Raw genomic sequence first — 20,374 nt, 5'->3', positions numbered from 1 at the left:
TATAGTGAATCAACAGTCGACTTCCAACAGCTAGAGCCGTATTTCGCTTTAACCCAAATATTAAATTTCAGGCAAAACAAAGTCAACTGTCTAAGAATTACAGCAGCCCATTTATTTTTGGAAGACAGTGTGTTGATAGCCAGCAAAAAGCCTTGGTTCTCTGAAAGTATTACGATTCTTGAGTTCTGCATCAAAGATCCCCATAAATATAAACCCATCAAAACGGCAAAGAGTTCCAGCACCATGTCATTTCTGTTTACCCCGATAGAAATCCAAGGTAAAGGGATGTTCTGGATTGTCCAATGAGAAGAGAAAAAAATTGCACAGCCAACTGAATTACTTACTGAAAAACTAAGAGGGATTGAATCCGCTGGCACAAACTCAGACTGCCAACATGACCTTCCATTAAAATCCGTCAAAAATTTTAGCCAAATTTCAGCGTCCTTCTTTAAATCAGAACCAATTCGTAAATGAGAGTGGGGAGTCGATAAACCTTTTGTGGCTTCATATAGGCACCTCGAGAATGGCTTGCCTATGGGGATAATTCTGAGAGCAAAATTTAAAAGACCTAAAAGAGATTGCATTTCTCTCAAAGTAATTTTTTCTTTGTTGATGAATTTAAACAATTCGGTCCGTAGCTTAAGCACTTTGTCGCATGGTAGTCTAGATTCCATCAGAGAAGAATCCAGAGTTATCCCTAAAAATTCAATACACTTAGACGGAAAAACTGTCTTTTCATGTGCGATAGGGATACCAAAGAATTCACATAAACTTAAGAATTTTGAAAGGGCTTGAAAGCAGTCTGAGGAAAAAGCTGGGCCTTCAATCAAAAAATCGTCGAGGTAGTGCAAGATGCCGACGTTAGACACATTAGACTCCAGAGTCCAGTGCAAAAAGGACAAAAAATTTTCGAAGTAAAAGCATGAAAAAGAAAAACCCATAGGAAGGCATGTATCAAAGAAAAATTGACCATCAAAACAAAACCCTAAAGAATTAAACCCTTCAGGATGAACTGGAAGAAGCCTTAGTGCAGATTTGATGTCAGACTTGGCTAAAAAAGCATCCTGACCAAATTTTCTTAAAATATCAATGGCAGTGTCAAAAGAAGCATAGTTCACTGAACAAACTGATTTGTCAGTTTGGTCATTTAAAGAATCTCCGTACGGAAAGGACAAATGATGTATCAAACGGAAAGAGCCTTGCTCTTTTTTTGGAACGATGCCTAAAGGAGAGATCCGAAAATTCAAAAAGGGGGGATACTCAAAGGGGCCGGCAAACCTACCCAATTCCAGCTCGCTAAAAATTTTCTTTTTCGTTATGTCATGGAAAGAATCTAATGATGACAAATTCCTCACTAATTTGCAACCTATTCCTTCAAATGATGGGACATGAAAGCCAAAGGAAAAACCTTCAAAGATCAATCTACTACTCTCCCTGTTTGGGTAAATGCCTAGCCAAAACAGCATGTTTTCCAGTTTCACTGGTGTCGGAGCCTTTTGCATTAGTGTCTTTAACAGCTGATTGCTGAGAAGATTGCTTCTTGAAACATTTTGCTGCAGGGTGAGAGTTCCCGCAAAAAGAGCATTCATGCTGGAATCTGCAGTTATGGCTCCATTTGCAAAATGAGTCATTGAAAGCAAAGCATACCCCTTTTCTAACAGAGGGGGAAGTTGATTGTCTGGGAAAGGCCTGTCTCTGAGGAAGCATTAGATTTAACCATAATCCGACGTCCTTGATCCCCCAAGTAACCTCTGGGTGGACAGCAAGTTTTTGCCTAAACGCTTCATCGTAATGAAGCCATGCTAAACCACCGAAGTTCCTGTAAGCTTCCAGTATTATGTCTAAGTGTTGGAATAGCTTACTACATAAATTCGGATATTTCTCACCAAGAACAGCCGAATAAATCGAAAATGCCTGAATCCAGTTGTTAAAAGATTTAACTATACCACGCTTGGATTCCTCAGAGTCCCCTTTATCGTCTTTGCGTTCAAATCTGCTCGGCTGTTCCCGGCGAGGAAGAAGCGAAAATAAATCAACATACTTACAATCCCACATGAGCTCTTTAGTGGCAGAGCTCAAATGGAAACCCAGTGGGGATAATTGACAAGTGAGAGCTTCCTTAAAAGTATTTTTAGGAAACGCTCTCATATTTGAGACGTCATCAGTTACCTCGATATTTGTAGCTGGCTGGGGGATAGGGGAGAAAGCCTCAGACAGCACATCCCTCAACAACATTTTAAGCTGGCTTTGACCAACAGACGAACACACATATCAGTTCTCACTCTTTCCAGTATTCCTGGACGGTGTAGCTTGCTCCGGCGCACAGCCTGCACTCGAGCCCTCCATGTTAGGCGAGCGCGGCTGCGAGGGACCCGCGACTGCTTCATCCTCTTCTTCCTCCGAAGACTCTTCCTGGTGAGCCGGCAATAGTGAGGCAGATGCTGCAGGAGCAGTGTTCTTCGCGGCCGCCGCAGTTCTTTTACGACCGCGGCGCCCGACTGCCCCGCCGACCGAATCAGCTGACGTACCCTGCCTTGTCATATGACGTCGCCCGGGAACTCTCGCTGGGCTGCGCGACTTGCTCCTCACTAGGCGGCGGGACTTCCTGTTCCTCTCACGTCCTGTGGGCCTGGAACGCTGAGGCGACGAAGATGGAGAAAAGGCTGCCGGAGGTCTCCTGCTTCTTCTGTCGATCGCAGGGAGGGAAGCTGACGGTAGCGGAGGGTGAGGCAATGAGCGCGGGTCAGAGTTAGTGGCGGTAGCGTTGGAAGCTGCAGCATTAGGTTTCATAGTCAAGCAGCCTCTAAGCCAGTCCATACCACTCTCTTCACCAGCTCTTGCCATTGTTTGTTGAAGGAGAACGTCCATATTCCAAGAGAATCTTCTTTTCTTAATAAACAATTTCTTCACTGAGGAGAAAACCGCTCTGCCAGGGTTTAAATACTCATAAATTACAATGCCACAAACCATCCACCAATCATGGCCCGTTAAAACGGCGCCAAAGTAAATGTAAATAACCAATCAGAATCAGATTGCTTATCTCCTGGCAAAAATCCTTGACCTCACTTTGACCTTTACCTGAGGTGAAAACAAAAACTGCCAAAATACAAATAAATGAGTGGAATTACGGTCTGTGTGACCATGGGACCCCCCCTTTATTCTGATGCTTTATTACGGGGGGGGACTGATAGTCCTTGGTACAAACAGTTCATTGGAGAGATCTCTGTATTGCCCTCTGATATACTTGTACATATATATTAGGTCTCCCCTAAGTCTTCTCTTTTCTAGAGTAAATAGACCTAATTTTGATAACCTTTCTGGGTATTGTAGTGAACCAACTCCATTTATCATTTTAGTAGCCCGCCTTTGAACCCTTTCAAGTTCAGTAACGTCTTTCGTGAGCACCGGCGTCCAAAATTGCACACAATACTCCAAGTGTGGTCTGACGAGTGATTTGTACAGAGGGAGAATTATGTTTTCATCTCGTGTCCCCAGACCTCTTCTAATGCATCCCATGACCCTATTTGCTTTGGTGGCAGCTGCTTGACACTGGGCACTCCAATTTAGCTTCTTATTGACTAAGATGCCTAAGTCTTTTTTCATGTCTGATTTCCCCAGCAGTTTCCCATTTAGTAAGTAATTGTAGCATCTGTTTCTCCTTCCCATGTGCATAACCTTACACTTATCTATGTTAAACCTCATTTGCCATTTTTCAGCCCAATTCTCCAATTTACTCAAATCTGTCTGTAGTTGCAAACTGTCCTCCTTTGTGTTAACTACCTTACATAGTTTTGTATCATCTGCAAATACTGATATTTTACTGTGTAAGCCATCCACTAGATCATTAATAAATATATTAAATAGTAGGGGGCCCAATACAGAACCCTGTGGTACCCCACTAGTAACCCTGGCCCAATCTGAGTATGCACCATTAATAACCACTCTTTGTTTTCTATCACTAAGCCAGCTACCTACACATCTACACACATTTTCCCCTAGCCCAAGCTTTCTCATCTTACTTACCAATCTTTTATGTGGGACAGTGTCAAATGCTTCAGAGAAGTCGAGATAAATGACATCCAATGATTCTCCTTGGTCCATTTGAGAGCTTACATCCTCATAGAAGTTGATCAGGTTAGTTTGACAGGAGCGATCCTTCATAAATCCATGTTGATATGGAGTTAAACATTTATTAACATTGAGATATTCCATAATGGTATCCATTAGAAACCCTTCAAAAAATTTACCCACAACAGATGTTAAGCTTACCGGCCTATAGTTTCCAGGTTCCCTTTTACACCCCTTTTTGAATATTGGTACCACATTTGCTTGCCGCCAATCAAAAGGAGCAGAACCTGTTTCTATAGAGTCTTTAAATATAAGGAAGAGGCCTGTCTATCACATTACTTAACTCCCTTAATACCCGAGGGTGAATGCCATCAGGGCCTGGTGATTTGTCAATTTTAATCTTACTAAGGCGGTTCTGCACTTCTTCCTGGGTTAGGCAGGTAATACTTAATGGGGAGTTTACATTATCACTCTGTATTTCCCCTGGCAAATCCTTTTCCTGTAGTACCTCATTGTTCTCCTTACACTGCGAGTACCTGCTGACTGTATTTTGATATTAAAGAACATAAATACAATATATACACATTTTATATTGTAGTATGTGAACTCCGCAATGTTTTTTTTTGTCTATGTACAGGCAATTACCGTATATACTGTATATTATGCTGAAGCAGCAGTGTACAGATACTGTCAGTATATATGTCTAGTACACAACTTAAAGGATACAACCATATCATGTAAAATAATATTTCCACACTGCTGCCGGCCATTTAAAATCATTTAAAGTGGTTGACCAGGACTTCTATACCGATGGCCTACCCTTAGAATGCGTTCGCAATACCAGATTGGTAGGGGTGCACCCCTCTGCTCGCCTGTCTTCGGTGCTGGCTGCGACCGGAAGTGCTTGGTTGCAGAGCAGCATAACTTCGTCCAACGCCATTGTGTCTGCGGTCCGGGACTTCACATCCACCTCTTCACATGCATAGGTGAGGATGTGCAGCACGCTGCTGTGACCACTGTTCAGTTGATGCAGCTGTGTTGTTCCAAGTAGCAACTGATTACATCCAGCGGACACTGGGAGAGTTGATCATCCAGATGTTGAACCGCCACCGATCTGGTATTGATTATCTTTTCTAAGGATAGGCCGTCAATGTTAACGTGCTGGAAAACCCCTTTTAATTCTGACAAAATGCTTGAAGGGTTGTTCCCATCTTCACAAATGAGCATTGTGGGATAGTGGTACTTATGCAATTTACTATTTATTAAAAAAACTTTCTGCCGTTCTTGATGTATTATCACTTTCTTTGTTTATTTACAGCTAATTGCCTAGGTGACTAGCTACTGTATATACACTGCAGTGAAGTCGGCCAGGATTAGGAGATAACGGTGCTCTCCATTGATCCCAGTCAGCTCAATAGAAAAGATCCTGTAAGCACTTTGCATGCTCGTCCACTGTTGTTAAAGGGAACCTGTCAGCAGGATTGTGCACAGTAGCCTTCAGACAGTGTCAGGTCGGCGCCGTTATACTGATTAAAGTGATACCTTGGTAGATGAAATCCATCTTGCAGATGTTTCTTAATCTTTATTTTCACCTGACCTATCAGCAGTCTGCATTATGAACACCTTATCAGAGCTCCACATACACCAACCCCGCCTTAGGGCACAAGAAGCTCATTAACACAAAACTGAAAATAAAGATTAAGAAACGGGCACAAGACGGATTTCATCACCCAGGTATCATTTCATTCAGTATAACAGCGCCGACCTGACACTATGCGTAGGTTACTATGCATAATCCTGCTGACAGGTTCCCTTTAAACTGCAGTGGTGGTTGGTCACCTAGGAAACGAACTATATGCAAGAGAATAGTGTTAAAATGTCAAGAACGGGAATAATTTTAATAGAGTACGGTAAATCGCGAAAGGTCTTGTTTTTGCAAGCACTATCCACCAGTATCCATATATGAAGATGGGCAAAACCATTTAAAGCGATTGTAAAGCGATTGGGTAAAATTGCAAAGTACTTTTAAAAACAAGCAACTTTGCAGTTTACTTCTTAGTAAAATCCTCACCGTTCTCAAGAATGGAGGGATTTTTAATTCTATTGTGTCCTGCTCATTACCTAAATTAATGACCATCTCTGCCATCTATCAGAGGTGGTTGGTTTCCTAGGTAAGGATCACATGTTTGCAAGCTCTTTGCCATAGCACTTACAGTGGGGATAATATTAAGTATTTGATTCCTTGCTGATTTTGTAAGTTTGCCCACTGCCAAAGATATGAACAGTCTATAATTTTAAGGGGAGGTTAATTTTAACATTGAGAGATATAATATCAAAAATAAAATCCAGAAAATCACATTGTATAAATTATACAAATTTATTTGCATTTTGCAGTGAGAAATACCGTATTTTTCGGACTATAAGACGCGTACCATAAAACAGCAGCACTGGTGGAGCGGGGTCACAGAGGGTGTTCGGCGATATGACTCTCATCCCAGACTGGTGGGGCAGGTGCGGTGGCCTCCAGGAAATCCCATCCAAGGCTGGTGTGGCAGGTTTGGCAGTGGTGCTCGGGCTCCGCCAGCATCTTGTGAAAGACCGGAGGCCCCACATATCCGTTTGCTGCAATGCAGTGAGTGGTCTCCAGGAAATCCCATCGCAGGCTGGTGCGGCAGGTTTGGCGGCTTTGTCGGCATCTTATGAAAGCCCGGAGGCCCCACATATCCATTGCTGCGATGTGGTGGCCTCTGAGAAAAAGGGCGGCGCATGCTCAGATTGAGATTTCGGCTGAGATCTCAATCTGGGCAGGCGCCGCCCCCGGCGGCCATTTTCCCGGAGGCCACCGCATCGCAGCAGATTGAGATCTTGGGACAAGATCTCCTTGCCGAGATCTCAATCTGAGCATGCGTAGCCCCCGGCGGCCATTTTCCCAGAGTCCACCGCATGGTAGCTTTCACAAAATGCCGGCGTAAACCCCCGCACCACAGAGCACCACAGTTGAACCTGCTGCACAAGCCTGGGAAGGGAGTGTGATCATCGCCTGGCAGCGTCGGACCAGGACCGCCTCAGAATCACCCGACTCCTGCTGCCGCCACAGTATTTGTAAGTGTATTCTGACTATAAGATGCACCCTCATTTTCTCAAAAAAAAATTTTGGAAAAAAAGTGCACTTTAGGGTCCCGTTTCACTTAGCGACGGACCAGTGATCCCGACAATGATATGACCTGGTAGGGATTGCTGTTGCATCGCTAAATGATCAGTAGTAAGTTGCCAAACAGGCAGATCTTTTCAGCGATGCAGCAACGATCCAGCGATCAAACACAGCGATGCATGCTGGCCAGCGGGACGCCGACGACGAAAAAATGGCCCAGGACATTCCTGCGCCATCAGCGATATCCAGCAGGGAGGCTGGTCGCTGCTGCGTGTCACATGTAGCGAGATCGCAGGCGAGATCGCTGTTGAATCACAAAATCGGTGACGCATTAGCGATCTTGCCAGCGATCTCGCTATGTGAACAGGGCCTATATAGTCCAAAAAATACACTGAGTATTTGATCCCTCTGGCAAACAAGACTTAATACTTGGTGGCAAAACCCTTGTTGGCAAGCACAGCATTAAGATTTTTTTGTAGTTGATGAAGTTTGTGCACATGTCAGGACGAATTTTGGTCCGCTCCTCTTTGCAGATCATCTCTAAATCATTAAGATTTTGAGGCTGTTGCTTGGCAACTCGGAGCTTCATTTCCCTCCATAAGTTTTCTTTGGGATTAAGATCTGGAGACTGGCTAGGCCACTCCATGACCTTAATGTGCTTCTTTTTGAGCCACTCCTTTGATGCCTTGGCAGAATGTTTTGGGCCATTGTCTTGCTGGAAGACCCAGCCATGACCCATTTTTAATGTCCTGGTGGAGGGAAGGAGGTTGTCACTCAGGATTTTACTGTACATGGCTCCATCCATTCTCCCATTGATGGTGTGAAGTAGTCCTTTGCCCTTAGCAGAGAAACACTCCCAAAACATAATGTTTCCACCTCCATGCTTGACAGTGGGGACAGTGTTCTTTGGGTCATAGGCAGCATTTCGCTTTCTCCAAGCCTCAATTTTTGTCTCATCTGACCACAGCGCCTTCTCCCAATCCCTCACAAAATCATCCAGGTGTTCATTGGCAAACTTAAGACGGGCCTGCACATGTGCCTTCATGAGCAGGGGGACTTTGCGGGCAGTGCAGGATTTTTAAGATCATTCACAAGTTCCCCCTGTGTAGTTTTATGCTGACCTTGCACCTTCCTCATGATCATGGATACCCCACGAGGTGAGATTTTGCATGGTGCCCCAGATCAATGTCGATTGACAATCAATTTGTATCTTTTCCATTTTCTTACTGTTGCACCAAAAGTTGTCTCCTTCTCACCCAGCGTCTTACTTAAGGTTTTGTAGCCTTTTCCAGCTTTGTGCAGGTTTATGATCTTGCCACTGACATCCTTATAAAGCTCTTTGGTATTGTCCATGTTGTAAAGAATAGAGTCTGACTGATTGATTGATTGAGTCTGTGGACAGAAGTCTTTTATAAAGGTGACTTTGTAAAGGGCATGTCACACTAAGAGATATCGCTAGCAATATCGCTATAACTAGTGACGTTATAGCGATATTGCTAGCGATATCGCTATGTGTGATACTTACCTACGACCGGCTCCCCCGCTGGTTATCGCTGATCGCGCGAGAACGTTCAGGACTGTTTCTCGTCGTCTGCTTCCTGCGGCGCTTCCTGCTGTGAGGACGAGCGACGCGTGGAGCCGGGCGGGAGGACGCAGGATCGCCTGGTGTGACAGGTAAGTAGCGATCCCCGTCCCCAGCGATGTCGCTGGTGAAATCTGCCTGTGTGGCAGCTCACTAGCGACCACTTAGCGATGTACCAGCGATCCTGACCGCGTCATATCGCTGGTCGGGATCGCTGGTACATCGCTAAGTGTGACAGTACCTTTAGACAGCGGTCTTTACTGCAGGTAACGAGTTGATTAGGAACGTCTAACTGGCCTGGAGCCAGAGCTCTTAATGGTTGCCGATCAAATACTTATTTCTTACCAAAAAATGCAAATTTATACAATGTGATTTTCTGGATTTTGTTTTTGATATTCTATCTCTCAGTGTTAAAATTAACCTACCCTTAAAATTATAGAGTTTGTCTTTGTCAGTGGGCAAATTTGCAAAATCAGCAAGGGATCAAATAATTATTTCCCCCACTGTACAAGCTGTTGTATGAAGCTGGCCAAATTGCTAGATCCAGCTATACTGAGTGTCCCTGCACTTCTCTGATGATGCAGAAACACAGCCGCCTCTGCTAGCAACCGGGCAGAAGGCACAGTTAAGGGGGTGTTACACTAAGCAATATCGCTAAAACGTCACTGGTTTTGTGACGTTATAGCGATATTGCTAGCGATATCGCTATGTGTGATACTTACCAACGACCGGCTCCCCTGCTGTCCATCGCTGATCGCGCGAGATTGTCCGGCTCCATTTCTCGTCGGGCGCTTCCTGCTGAGACTTCCTGCTGTGACGTCCAGCGACGCGTGGAGGCAGGCGGGAGGACGCCAGGATCGCTGTGTGTGAATGGTAAGTATCGTGCGCTGCGTCGCTGCTGCATCGCTGTGAGATCTTTCTGTATGAAAGCTCACTAGCGATCATTTAGCGATGCACCAGCGATCCTGACCGGGTCGGATCGCTGGTTGGATCGCTGGTGCATCGCTAAATGTAAAAGGGCCTTAAGGCTCGAGACTGCAGCTGGTTTGGACTCTCAATCATCATAGAGACGCTAAAGGGATTATCTCGTTCATTATAGGCTATCAGCATTAGATTGGTGGGCGTTTGGCTGTCAGCCCTGCTGGTCTGATGTATTAGTGGTTACAATGCTCCAGTTAGTGCCCTTTCCCCATCATTGCCTATGGTGCACAGCTCTTTACTTTTAAGGCCCCGTCACACACAGCGAGATCGCCAGCGAGATTGCTGATTTTGTGACGCCACAGCGATCTCGCCAGCGATATCGCTGTGTGTGACATGGATCAGCGACCGGCCCCCCTGCCGGGTATCGCTGATCGCGCTCAAACGTCCTGGGCTGCTTTTTGATCGTTGGTCTCCCACTGGCCAGCGCGCATTGCTGCGTGTGGCAGCGAGAGACCAGCAATCAGCGACGCTGGGAACTGGTTTCCAATGTAAACAGCGGGTATCTATGAGCCTCGCGGCTCTTGGATACCCGCTGTTTACATTGGAAACCAGCTTGCTCGCTGATCCTGATCGCTGGTGGGTCTGTCAATGTGACAGCTCACCAGCAATTAGCTAAGCTAACTATGTCCCAACGATCCCATCCACGTCGGATCGCTGGGACATTGATACGTGTAACGGGGCCCTTATGGTGCCTCGGCAAGGCAGGATCTGAGCTGTAATTCTATGTACAGCCACTAGTAGAAGTACAGAGCTATGTACACAATGAAGGGGCCTATTCAGCATTCATCAGTGGGAGTGTGAAACTTGGACCACTATTGATATAAACTGATTGCCTATCCTTTAGAAAAGGCCATCAAGATTAGATTAGAAGGGAACCTGACAACTGTTTCATGTATTTATATTAAACTTGCCCTCTTCTTTGTACTATGAAGGACCAAAAGATGTAGACTGTATATCATATGTTTTGAATAAACTTGACATGATGGACATAATTTGTCTTGCCTAGCTTTGAATCTTGTAAATCTGTGCTAAGTACAATCGTGACTGGGGCTTGGATTTTCCGAAAATAAAAAAATCTGCTATACTCACCTGCTGTCGCCCTTTTGGATCCATGACTGACCACTCTGTGGTCTGCACAGGATGTGAAGGCTTCACTGCTGTACAGTCACAGGACTGCTGTAGCCTGTGATTGGTTGCAGCACTTGGGTGAATTGAAATATTGGATGTTTCTCTGACGACCGCTGCAGTCATTCATGGCCCTGATGAGACAGTGACGTCATCACTCCTGAATTCATAGTGGTGACAGCCCAGGTCAACATTGTATTTATTTTGTACAACCCTTTAAATTCTCTCTATTCTATATATTTTTTTTTTTTTTTTTTGCTCTTTGCAGCCAGTTGAAGCTACAGATGACGCCTTTTGGGACCAATTTTGGTCTGACTCGGCCACCTCTGTGCAGGATGTATTCGCTTTGATCCCAGCTGCTGAGATTCGTGCAGTCCGAGAGGAATCTCCATCAAACTTGGCCACATTATGTTACAAGGTAAATTGTGACAAGCCACTAATAACATTCGAGTGTCTTCCATTTTGAAGTGTTTCTCTTGACATACTTATTATCTGTGCCCTGCAGGCAGTGGAAAAGCTGGTGGCAGGTGTGGACAGTGGTTGTCACTCAGACAATGAAAAACAAATGGTGTTGAACTGTGCCCGGTTGTTGACTCGGGTACTGCCATATATCTTTGAAGACCCAGACTGGAGGGGATTCTTTTGGTCATCAGTGCCTGGTGCTGGGCGTAACCAGGTAATGCAATTAAAACCTCAGAGAAACCATTCATTTATTCTTATTTTTTTTACTTTTGTAAAATTTCACTTGTGAACATATTGATTTGGTTTTGCATTTGACATCACAAAATTTACTGCTAAACCTATCTGTATACTTGAAAAAGGGACTTTGAGCCCCAAAACGCAAATTTTGAAACTGTACCTTTTTGTTTAATTTAATAAAAAAGATCACTAATTTTTCTGGCTTCCTCATTACTGAACATTTCTGTTATCTGTCAGGATGAGGATGATGAGGAAGATGGATCACGTCCACTAGCTGAATCTCTGCTCCTCGCCATTGCCGATCTTCTCTTCTGTCCAGATTTTACAGTGCAAAGTCACAAGAAAAGTGGAACGGTGAGCAATACTGCAGACTAGTATATCCTGAAAAGAGTAGTTCTCCCGAATCCAAATGTCTGTCTAATTGTGTAAATTGTACCATAGAAAGTCAAAGACCAGCAATCTCTGCACTGAGCTGGGTTGGCACATGCCCCACATTAAAGGGTATTCCCATTTCCAAGATTATTTCCCAATATGTAGTAGGTTCAATAATATTAGCAAATACGTCCAATACAACCCCTTTGTATACCAGATCAATGCCCAAACCCCATAACCTCCTTATCCAGCATCACTGAAGGGGAGCTTGCTCATCTTCTCTCCAAATCACACCTCACCACTTGTGCACTTGACCACATCCCATCCCACCTCCTCCCCAACCTTGCCACCACTCTTATCCCATCTCTAACCCACTTCTTCAACCTATCTCTAACTTCCGGTACCTTTCCTTCTGCTTTCAAACATGCTACAATCACGCCTATCCTCAAAAAGCCAACCCTCGACCCAACTACTATGTCCAGCTATTGCCCAATATCGCTGCTCCCATTCGCTTCCAAACTCCTGGAGCAGCACGTCCACGCTGAACTTTCCTCCCATCCCTCATCTAACCTGTTCTTTGACAATCTAATATCTGGTTTCTGCCCCCATCACTCCACTGAGACAGCCCTGACCAAAATTACTAACGACCTACTTACAGCCAAAGCGAACGGAGAATACTCTATACTCCTCCTTCTAGACCTGTCCTCTGCCTTCGATACAGTTGACCACTGCCTCCTAATACAGATCCTCTCTTCCTTTGGCATCAAAGACCTTGCCCTATCCTGGATCTCCTCACACCTCTCCAACCGTACATTCAGCGTCTCCCACTCCTACAATACCTCCTCATCCCACCCTCTCTCTGTTGGAGTCCCCCAAGGCTCTGTTCTAGGACCCTTACTCTTCTCAATCTATACACTTGGCCTGGGGAAACTCATCAAGTCCCATGGATTCCAGTACCACCTTTATGGCCATGATACCCAGATCTACCTCTCTGGCCCAGACGTCACCTCTCTGCTCTCCAAAATCCCGGAGTGTCTATCAGCCATATCCTCCTTCTTTTCTTCCCGCTTCTCAAACTGAATGTGGACAAATCTGAACTTATCATCTTTCCCCCATTTCACAGATCTATCTATAACAATTGACGACATCACGCTTTCCCCCGTACCGGAGGTCCGCTGCCTTGGAGTAACCCTTGACTCTGCCCTGTCCTTCAAACCGCACATCCAAGCTCTCTCCACTTCCTGCCGCCTCCAGCTTAAAAATATTTCCAGAATCCGTTCCTTCATCAACCCTCACTCTACTAAAATGCTTGTGCATGCCCTCATCGTCTCCCGTTTCGACAACTGCAACATCCTTTTCTGTGGCCTCCCTGCTAACACCATCGCACCTCTCCAGTCCATCCTTAACTCTGCTGCCTGACTAATTCATCTCTCTCCTCGCTACTCCTCCGCAAATCACTTCACTGGCTCCCATTCCCTCAGAGTATCCAATTCAAATTACTAATACTGACCTACAAGGCCATCTATAATCTGTCTCCTCCATATATCTCTGAATTAATCTCCCGATAATCTCCGGTCCTCCCAAGACCTCCTTCTCTCCTCCACGCTTATTCGCTCCTCAGCCAACCGCCTCCAAGACTTCTCCCGAATAGCCCCCATCCTCTGGAATTCTTTGCCCAACACGTCCGGCTATCAACCACACTCGGATCCTTCAGACGGACCCTGAAAACCCTTCTCTTCATGAAAGCCTACAGCCTGCAATGATCCCTGCTGCCCCCTCACCACTACTGGAGCCACCACCTCACCATCACTGGAGCTGTTGCAACCCCCCAACCTACTGTCTCCTTCCCCACCATCCTGTAGAATGTATGCCCGAAAGGGCAAGGTCCTCTCTCCCCTTTTTATCAGTCTGTGATTGTTAGTTTGTTTACTCTGTGATATCTGTAATTTGTATGTAACACCTTCTCATGTACAGCACCATGGAATCAATGGCGCTATATAAATAAATATTAATAATAATAATTCTTCTGATAAGCTATGTCGCTTACCACATGTGCAGGGCATTGCAGTAGCTTAGTTATCCATGGTTACGACCACTTATATAGTTACAGTTAGACATCTCTTAGTGGTTGTAACCATGCATACCTAAGCTACAGCAATGTGTGATACTGTCTTTCAATGTCCTTGTACATCCCTGAATCTTGAACGAAAGGCTTAAAAACCACACAGTAAATGGCGGTTGAGAGAGCACATAGAGTAGGCCCGCAGAGTGGAAAAGACAACGACAGACCAGTGATATTCAAGGTCCTTGACTTTCAAGACAAAATTCGTCTACTCACTGCTTACAGAAATAAAGCGCACCTATCCTACGAAGGGCACAAATTTCTGATGTTTCAGGACTAATCGGCCATGGTGATGACTAGACGCTGGGCCTTCAACCCGGTGTGTAAGTTGCTGGCTTACAAAAAACATCAGCGTCGGGAGAGGTCTGGCGCCTGTGCACTGCAGTATTCTGCTCTGCCCTCGACAGGGCAGAGCAGTGCGCCTGCGCCGGAGCCACTACAGGACGGGAAGAAGAGGACGTCATCGTATGAAGATAAGAGGCGCCCGACCAGACCGCCCCCTCCGGTGAGTATAATCTAATGTGTTTTTCTTCTCTTTCAGGTTACATCGGGGGCTTTTCTACAGCATTACAGAATGCTGTAGATAAGCCCCTGATGTCAGTGGCGGCAGCTGAGAGTAAAAAAAAAGGGTGACAGATTCCCTTTAAGCTGGTTATAGAGGGTACGACCTACAGTGTAATTACTATTTATGCTCCAAATTCGTCGGATCCGCTCTTTCGGGCTAATGTGCTAAAGCAAATTGCGGGTTGGGACACCTCCCATATGATTGTGGGTGGCAGTTTTAATGAGGTGCATGACATTGAGATGGATAGATCTAATTCTCAATCTCCTCATATACCTACGCAAGGGAGACTAATGCAATCTTTTTTAGATCATATGGGATTGTTGGATGTTTGGAGAGTGCAACACCCTGTTGAGAGAGATTACTCTCACTATTCACATGTTCACAACTCCAATGCAAGAATTGATTACTGGTTGTTGGGCCCCTCACTCATGCCAAGAGTCGCACATACCAAAATTCTGGACGTGCATATCTCAGATCATGCATCGATGACGTTCAGCCTAAAACTGACTATCCCAATCTAGTTTCATAGGAAATGGAGGTTTCCGTCATACTTATATCACTCAGATGATTTAAAAAAAATCATACAATTCTCATGGGATACTTACAAATCTGATAACCAAATACACTGTGAAACACCAATTCTTTTCTGGGATACCTCTAAAGCAGTGTTGAGAGGGCAAATAATTGCGTATATATGTCATAAAAAAAACAGCTGCAGGAGCGGACCCTGGCTGCGTTCAGGGCTTTAACTTTAGCATCTAAAAATGTTAAACTTAATAATTCACCCCTCACAAAAAGAACAATATATCAAGGCAAAGGAATTAGCGGATGCACTAGCTCATGAATGGGCAACTTATAGTATTGATCTCCAAAAGCAAAATTTTTTTAAATGGGGCAATAAACCTGGCAAATTATTTGCATCTCTTACTAGACCATACAGAAAGGCCACAAGGATTCACAAAATTCGGACCAAAGAGGGCAGAGTGTTGACAGAGAATGAGGAGATTGTAGAGGAATTTAGATAATTTTTCTCTTCGCCACGACAGCACCCACTGGGATCCGCCCCTAGGATCAGGAAACCTACAGAGAGATAAAAGGGGCGGTCCCCCTCGCTCCCTCAGTTGGTTTCCTGTCCCTAGAGGGAACCCATAGAGAGAAGAGGATACCGGGCCTGGTCGCCGTCTGTGCAGCGTCCATATGAGCGGCAGGGGCCCCAGAGCTGGAAGCAGCGTCGGGGGAAATCTGATATTCAACTCCCCCGTCAGCTGGTAATGCAGCGTGAGGCCTAGTAACGGTGTGCCTGGCTCACGTACGGTGCATAGAGCGGCAGGAGCTGACACCTATGGAGACTCCCCCTGGGGGACGCAGCATTACGAGCCGGGCAGGGCTCACGTGAGAGCGCGGCACAGCGTTGGGGCTACTATGGTAGTGCCCCCCCCTAAGTACTGTGAGGCCAGGGAAGGAATATGACCGCCGAGCTCGCAAGGACGCGGTAAGGTGCCGAAGGGGAATTCCATACCTGACGCCGCGATGTTTGGCGATATGGTTCGGTCCGGCGGTGCGGGGGCAGCGGTGACAGGTGGCGCTCGGCGGGCATAATGCCAGCGCTCCCGTGCAGACGGCAGGGTGACCCGGAAGTGAATCCCTGGAACTTCCGGGGAAGGAGGCACATATCACGGTATCGCCTGGCAAGCAGCCGCGCATGCGCAGACGGGGGGGGGGGAAAGAAAAGAAAAAAAAAGGGCGAGATCAGGAAGCTGCATAAAAGCACCGGCCAGAGGGGATACCGGTGCGCAGCAATGTTGTCCTCAAATGACCCTGTTTCACTCCAACTGGATCAGCCAAGGGAATCCCCACATGGCAGTGCCAAAAGAGGTGGCAGCACTAGAAGTGACAGCACCAGGAGGAGTGGCAGTACCAGGAGGAATAGCAGTGGACGCTCCAGGCAGAGTGAGTCTACGGAGAAAAAACGGAAGGAGAAGAAGTCAACTCACTCCACACCTCAGCCTGTGCCTCTAACCCCGCAGCCGGTACTATGCTGACAAAATTCACGGGTGAGTGTTTTTTAGTCACGCTTATGTAACTGACGGCGCCTTTCTTCTGTATACCCCTTAGGCCAAAAGGACGGAAAAATATAAGCACAAAGAGTGTGCCTTATGCTCCCAACCTCTCCCGGATAGCTACCCTAAGAGGTTATGTCAGAGCTGTATTGCACAAACCCTGCAGGAAGAGTCCTCAGGGAGAACAGAGGATATCCGTTCGATAATCAGACAGGAACTACAGGCCCTAGGGGTTTCCAGTAGTTTTGGAGGACTAACCTCTGGCAGAGGGATCGCCTCACCAGGGTCCAGATCGCCTTCAGAGGCTGGGGAGCTTGATTCAGATATATCTCAAAAATACCTAACCTCAGAGGAAGAGGAGCAGGCTTGCTTCCCCAACGACAGTATTAACCCCTTCACCCCCAAGGGTGGTTTGCATGTTCATGACCGGGCCAATTTTTACAATTCTGACCACTGTACCTTTATGAGGTCATAACTCTGGAACGCTTCCATGGATCCCAGTGATTCTGACATTGTTTTCTTGTGACGTATTGTACTTCATGTTAGTGGTAAAATTTCATTCAAATAACTTGCGTTTATTTGTGAGAAAAACGGAAATTTGGCGAAAATTTTGAAAATTTCGAAATATATGGCATATGGCACCCAAAAAACTTGATAACTAACATTTCCCACATGTTTACTTTACATCAGCACAATTTTGGAACCAAAATTTTTTTTTGTTAGGAAGTTATAAGGGTTAAAAGTTGACCAGCGATTTCTCATTTTTACAACACCATTTTATTTTTACGGACCACATCACATTTGAAGCCACTTTGAGGGGTCTATATGATAGAAAATACCCAAAAGTGACACCATTCTAAAAACTGCACCCCTTAAGGTGCTCAAAACCACATTCAAGAAGTTTATTAACCCTTTAGGTGCGTCACAGGAATTTTTTTGAATATTTAAAAAAAAATGAACATCTAACTTTTTTTCACAAAAAAAGTACTTCAGGTTCAATTTTTTTTATTTTACCAAGGGTAACAGGAGAAATTGGACTGCAAAAGTTATTGTGCAATTTGTCCTGAGTACACTGATACCTGATATGTGGGGGGGAACGACTGTTTCGGCGCATGGCAGAGGTCAGAATGGAAGGAGCGCCGTTTGACTTTTTCAATGCAAAATTGTCTGGAATTCAGATTGGACGCCATGTCACGTTTGGAGAGTCCCTGATGTACCTAAACAGTGGAAACCCCCTACAAGTGACCCCATTTTGGAAACTAGACCCCCCAAGGAACTTATCTAGATATGTGGTGAGAACTTTGAACCCACAAGGGCTTTACAGAAGTTTATAATGTACAGCAGTACAATTAAAAAATCATATTTTTTCCACAAAAATGATCTTTTCACCCCAATTTTTATTTTCCCAAGGGTAACAGGACCCTAAAAGTTATTGTGCAATTTGTCCTGAGTACGCTGATACCCCACATGCGGGGGTAAACCACTATTTGGGCGCATGGCAGAGCTCGGAAGGGAAGCAGCGCCATTTGACGTTTTTGGCTGGAATTGAGATCGGACACCATGTCGCGATTGGAAAACCCCTGATGTACCAAAACAGTGGAAACACCCCACAAATGACACCATTTTGGAAACTAGACTCCCCAAGGAACTTATCTAGATGTGTGGTGAAAACTTTGAACCCCCCAGTGCTTCACAGAAGTTTATAACGCCCGGGCGTGAAAATAAAAAATTCGTATTTTTTCCACAAACATGATCTTTTAGTCACCATTTTTTTTATTTTCCCAAGGGTACCAGGAGAAATTGGACCCCAAAAGTTGTTGTCCAATTTGTCCTGAGTATGCTGATACCCCATATGTGGGAGAAAACTACTGTATGGGCACACGTCGGGGCTCGGAAGGGAAGTAGTGACGTTTTGGAATGCAGACTTTGATGGAATGGTCTGCGGGTGTCATGTTGCCTTTGGAGAGCCCCTAATGTACCTAAACAGTGGAAACCCCCCACAAATGACCCCATTTTGGAAACGAGACCCCCTAAGGAACTTATCTAGATGTGTGGTGAGCACTTTGAACCCCCAAGGGCTTCACAGAAGTTTATAATGCCCGGGCATGAAAATAAAAAAATCGTATTTTTTCCACAAACATGATCAATTAGTCCCCATTTTTTTCATTTTCCCAAGGGTAACAGGAGAAATTGGACCCCAAAAGTTGTTGTCCAATTTGTCATGCGTACGCTGACACCCCATATGTGGGAGAAAACTACTGTATGGACACACGTCGGGGCTCGGAAGGGAAGTAGTGACGTTTTGGAATGCAGACTTTGATGGAATGGTCTGCGGGTGTCATGTGCATTTGGAGAGCCCCTGATGTACCTAAACTATTGAAACTCCCCACAAGTGACCCCATTTTGGACACTAGACCCCCCACGGAACTTATCTAGATGTGTGGTGAGCACTTTGAACCCCCAAGTGCTTCACAGAATTTTATAACGCTCGGACGTGAAAATAAAAAAATCATTTTTTTCCACAAAAATTATATTTTTGCCCCCAATTTTTTATTTTCCTAAGGGTAACAGGAGAAATTGGACCCCAAAAATTGTTTTGCAATTTGTCCTGAGTAGGCTGATACCCTACATGTGGGGGTAAAACACTGTTTGGGCGCATGTCAGAGCTTGGAAGGGAAGGAGCACCATTTGACTTTTTCAACTCAATTGGCTGGAATTGAAATCAGACGCCATGTTGCATTTGGAAAGCCCCATGATGGGCCCAAACAGTGGAAACCACCAATTCTAACTCCAACCTGAACCCCAACACACCCCTAAACCTAATCTCAGCCCTAACCCTAGCCCTAACCCTAGCCCTAACCCTAACCCTAGCCCTAACCCTAACCCTACCCTAACCCTAATGGAAAAATGGAAATAAATACATTTTTTTAATTTTATTATTTTTCCCTAACTAAAGGGGGTGATAACGGGGGGTTTGATTTACTATTTATGGCGGTTTTTATGTTTGGTGGCTGTCGCACGCTAAAAGACGCTTTTTATTGTAAAAATAGTTTTTGCATCACCACATATTGAGAGCTATAATTTTTCCGTATTTTGATCCACCGAGTCATGTGAGGTCTTATTTTTTGCGGGACGAGTTGACGTTTTTATTGGTATCATTTTCGGGCACGTGACTTTTTTGATCGCTTTTTATTCCGATTTTTAGGACGCAGAATGAACAAAAACCAGCGTTTCATGAATTTCTTTTGGGGGGGGTGCGTTTACACCGTTCCGCGTGCGGTAAAATTGATAAAGCGGTTTTATTCTTCGGGTCAGTATGGTTACAGCGATACCTCATTTAGGTCGTTTTTTTATGTTTTGTCGGTTTTATGCAATGAAAACTATTTTATATAAAAAATAATTATTTTTGCATCGCTTTATTCTGCGAGCTATAACTTTTTTATTTTTTTGCTGATGATGCTGTGTGGCGGCTCGTTTTTTGCGGGACAAGATGTCGTTTTCAGCGGTACCATGGATATTTATATGCGTCTTTTTGATCGTGCGTTATTACACTTTTTATTTGGCGGTATGATAATAAATCATTATTTTTTGCTTCGTTTTTTATTTTTATTTTTTAAGGGGTTCGCTAAAGGGGTTAACTAATGGGACA

General features: G+C 45.0%; 1 protein-coding gene across 1 annotated transcript in view; it reads left to right on the top strand.

Annotated features, from left to right (window-relative positions):
* Positions 1-20,374, top strand: part of HID1 (HID1 domain containing) — a 109,408-nt gene that overhangs the window by 31,643 nt on the left and 57,391 nt on the right. The window contains exons 2-4 of the mRNA XM_073587959.1: positions 11,176-11,325; positions 11,413-11,583; positions 11,844-11,960. Of these exons, the coding sequence (XP_073444060.1) occupies positions 11,176-11,325; positions 11,413-11,583; positions 11,844-11,960 (438 nt within the window). The remainder of the gene's footprint in view (positions 1-11,175; positions 11,326-11,412; positions 11,584-11,843; positions 11,961-20,374) is intronic.

The sequence above is a fragment of the Dendrobates tinctorius genome, unplaced genomic scaffold (genome assembly GCF_039654945.1).
Source record: "Dendrobates tinctorius isolate UK_male_01 unplaced genomic scaffold, ASM3965494v1 ptg000103l, whole genome shotgun sequence".
In the NCBI taxonomy this organism is placed as follows: domain Eukaryota; kingdom Metazoa; phylum Chordata; class Amphibia; order Anura; family Dendrobatidae; genus Dendrobates; species Dendrobates tinctorius.
The sequence above is the reverse complement of the archived record's forward strand: the minus strand, read 5'-3'. Positions and strand labels throughout refer to the sequence as shown.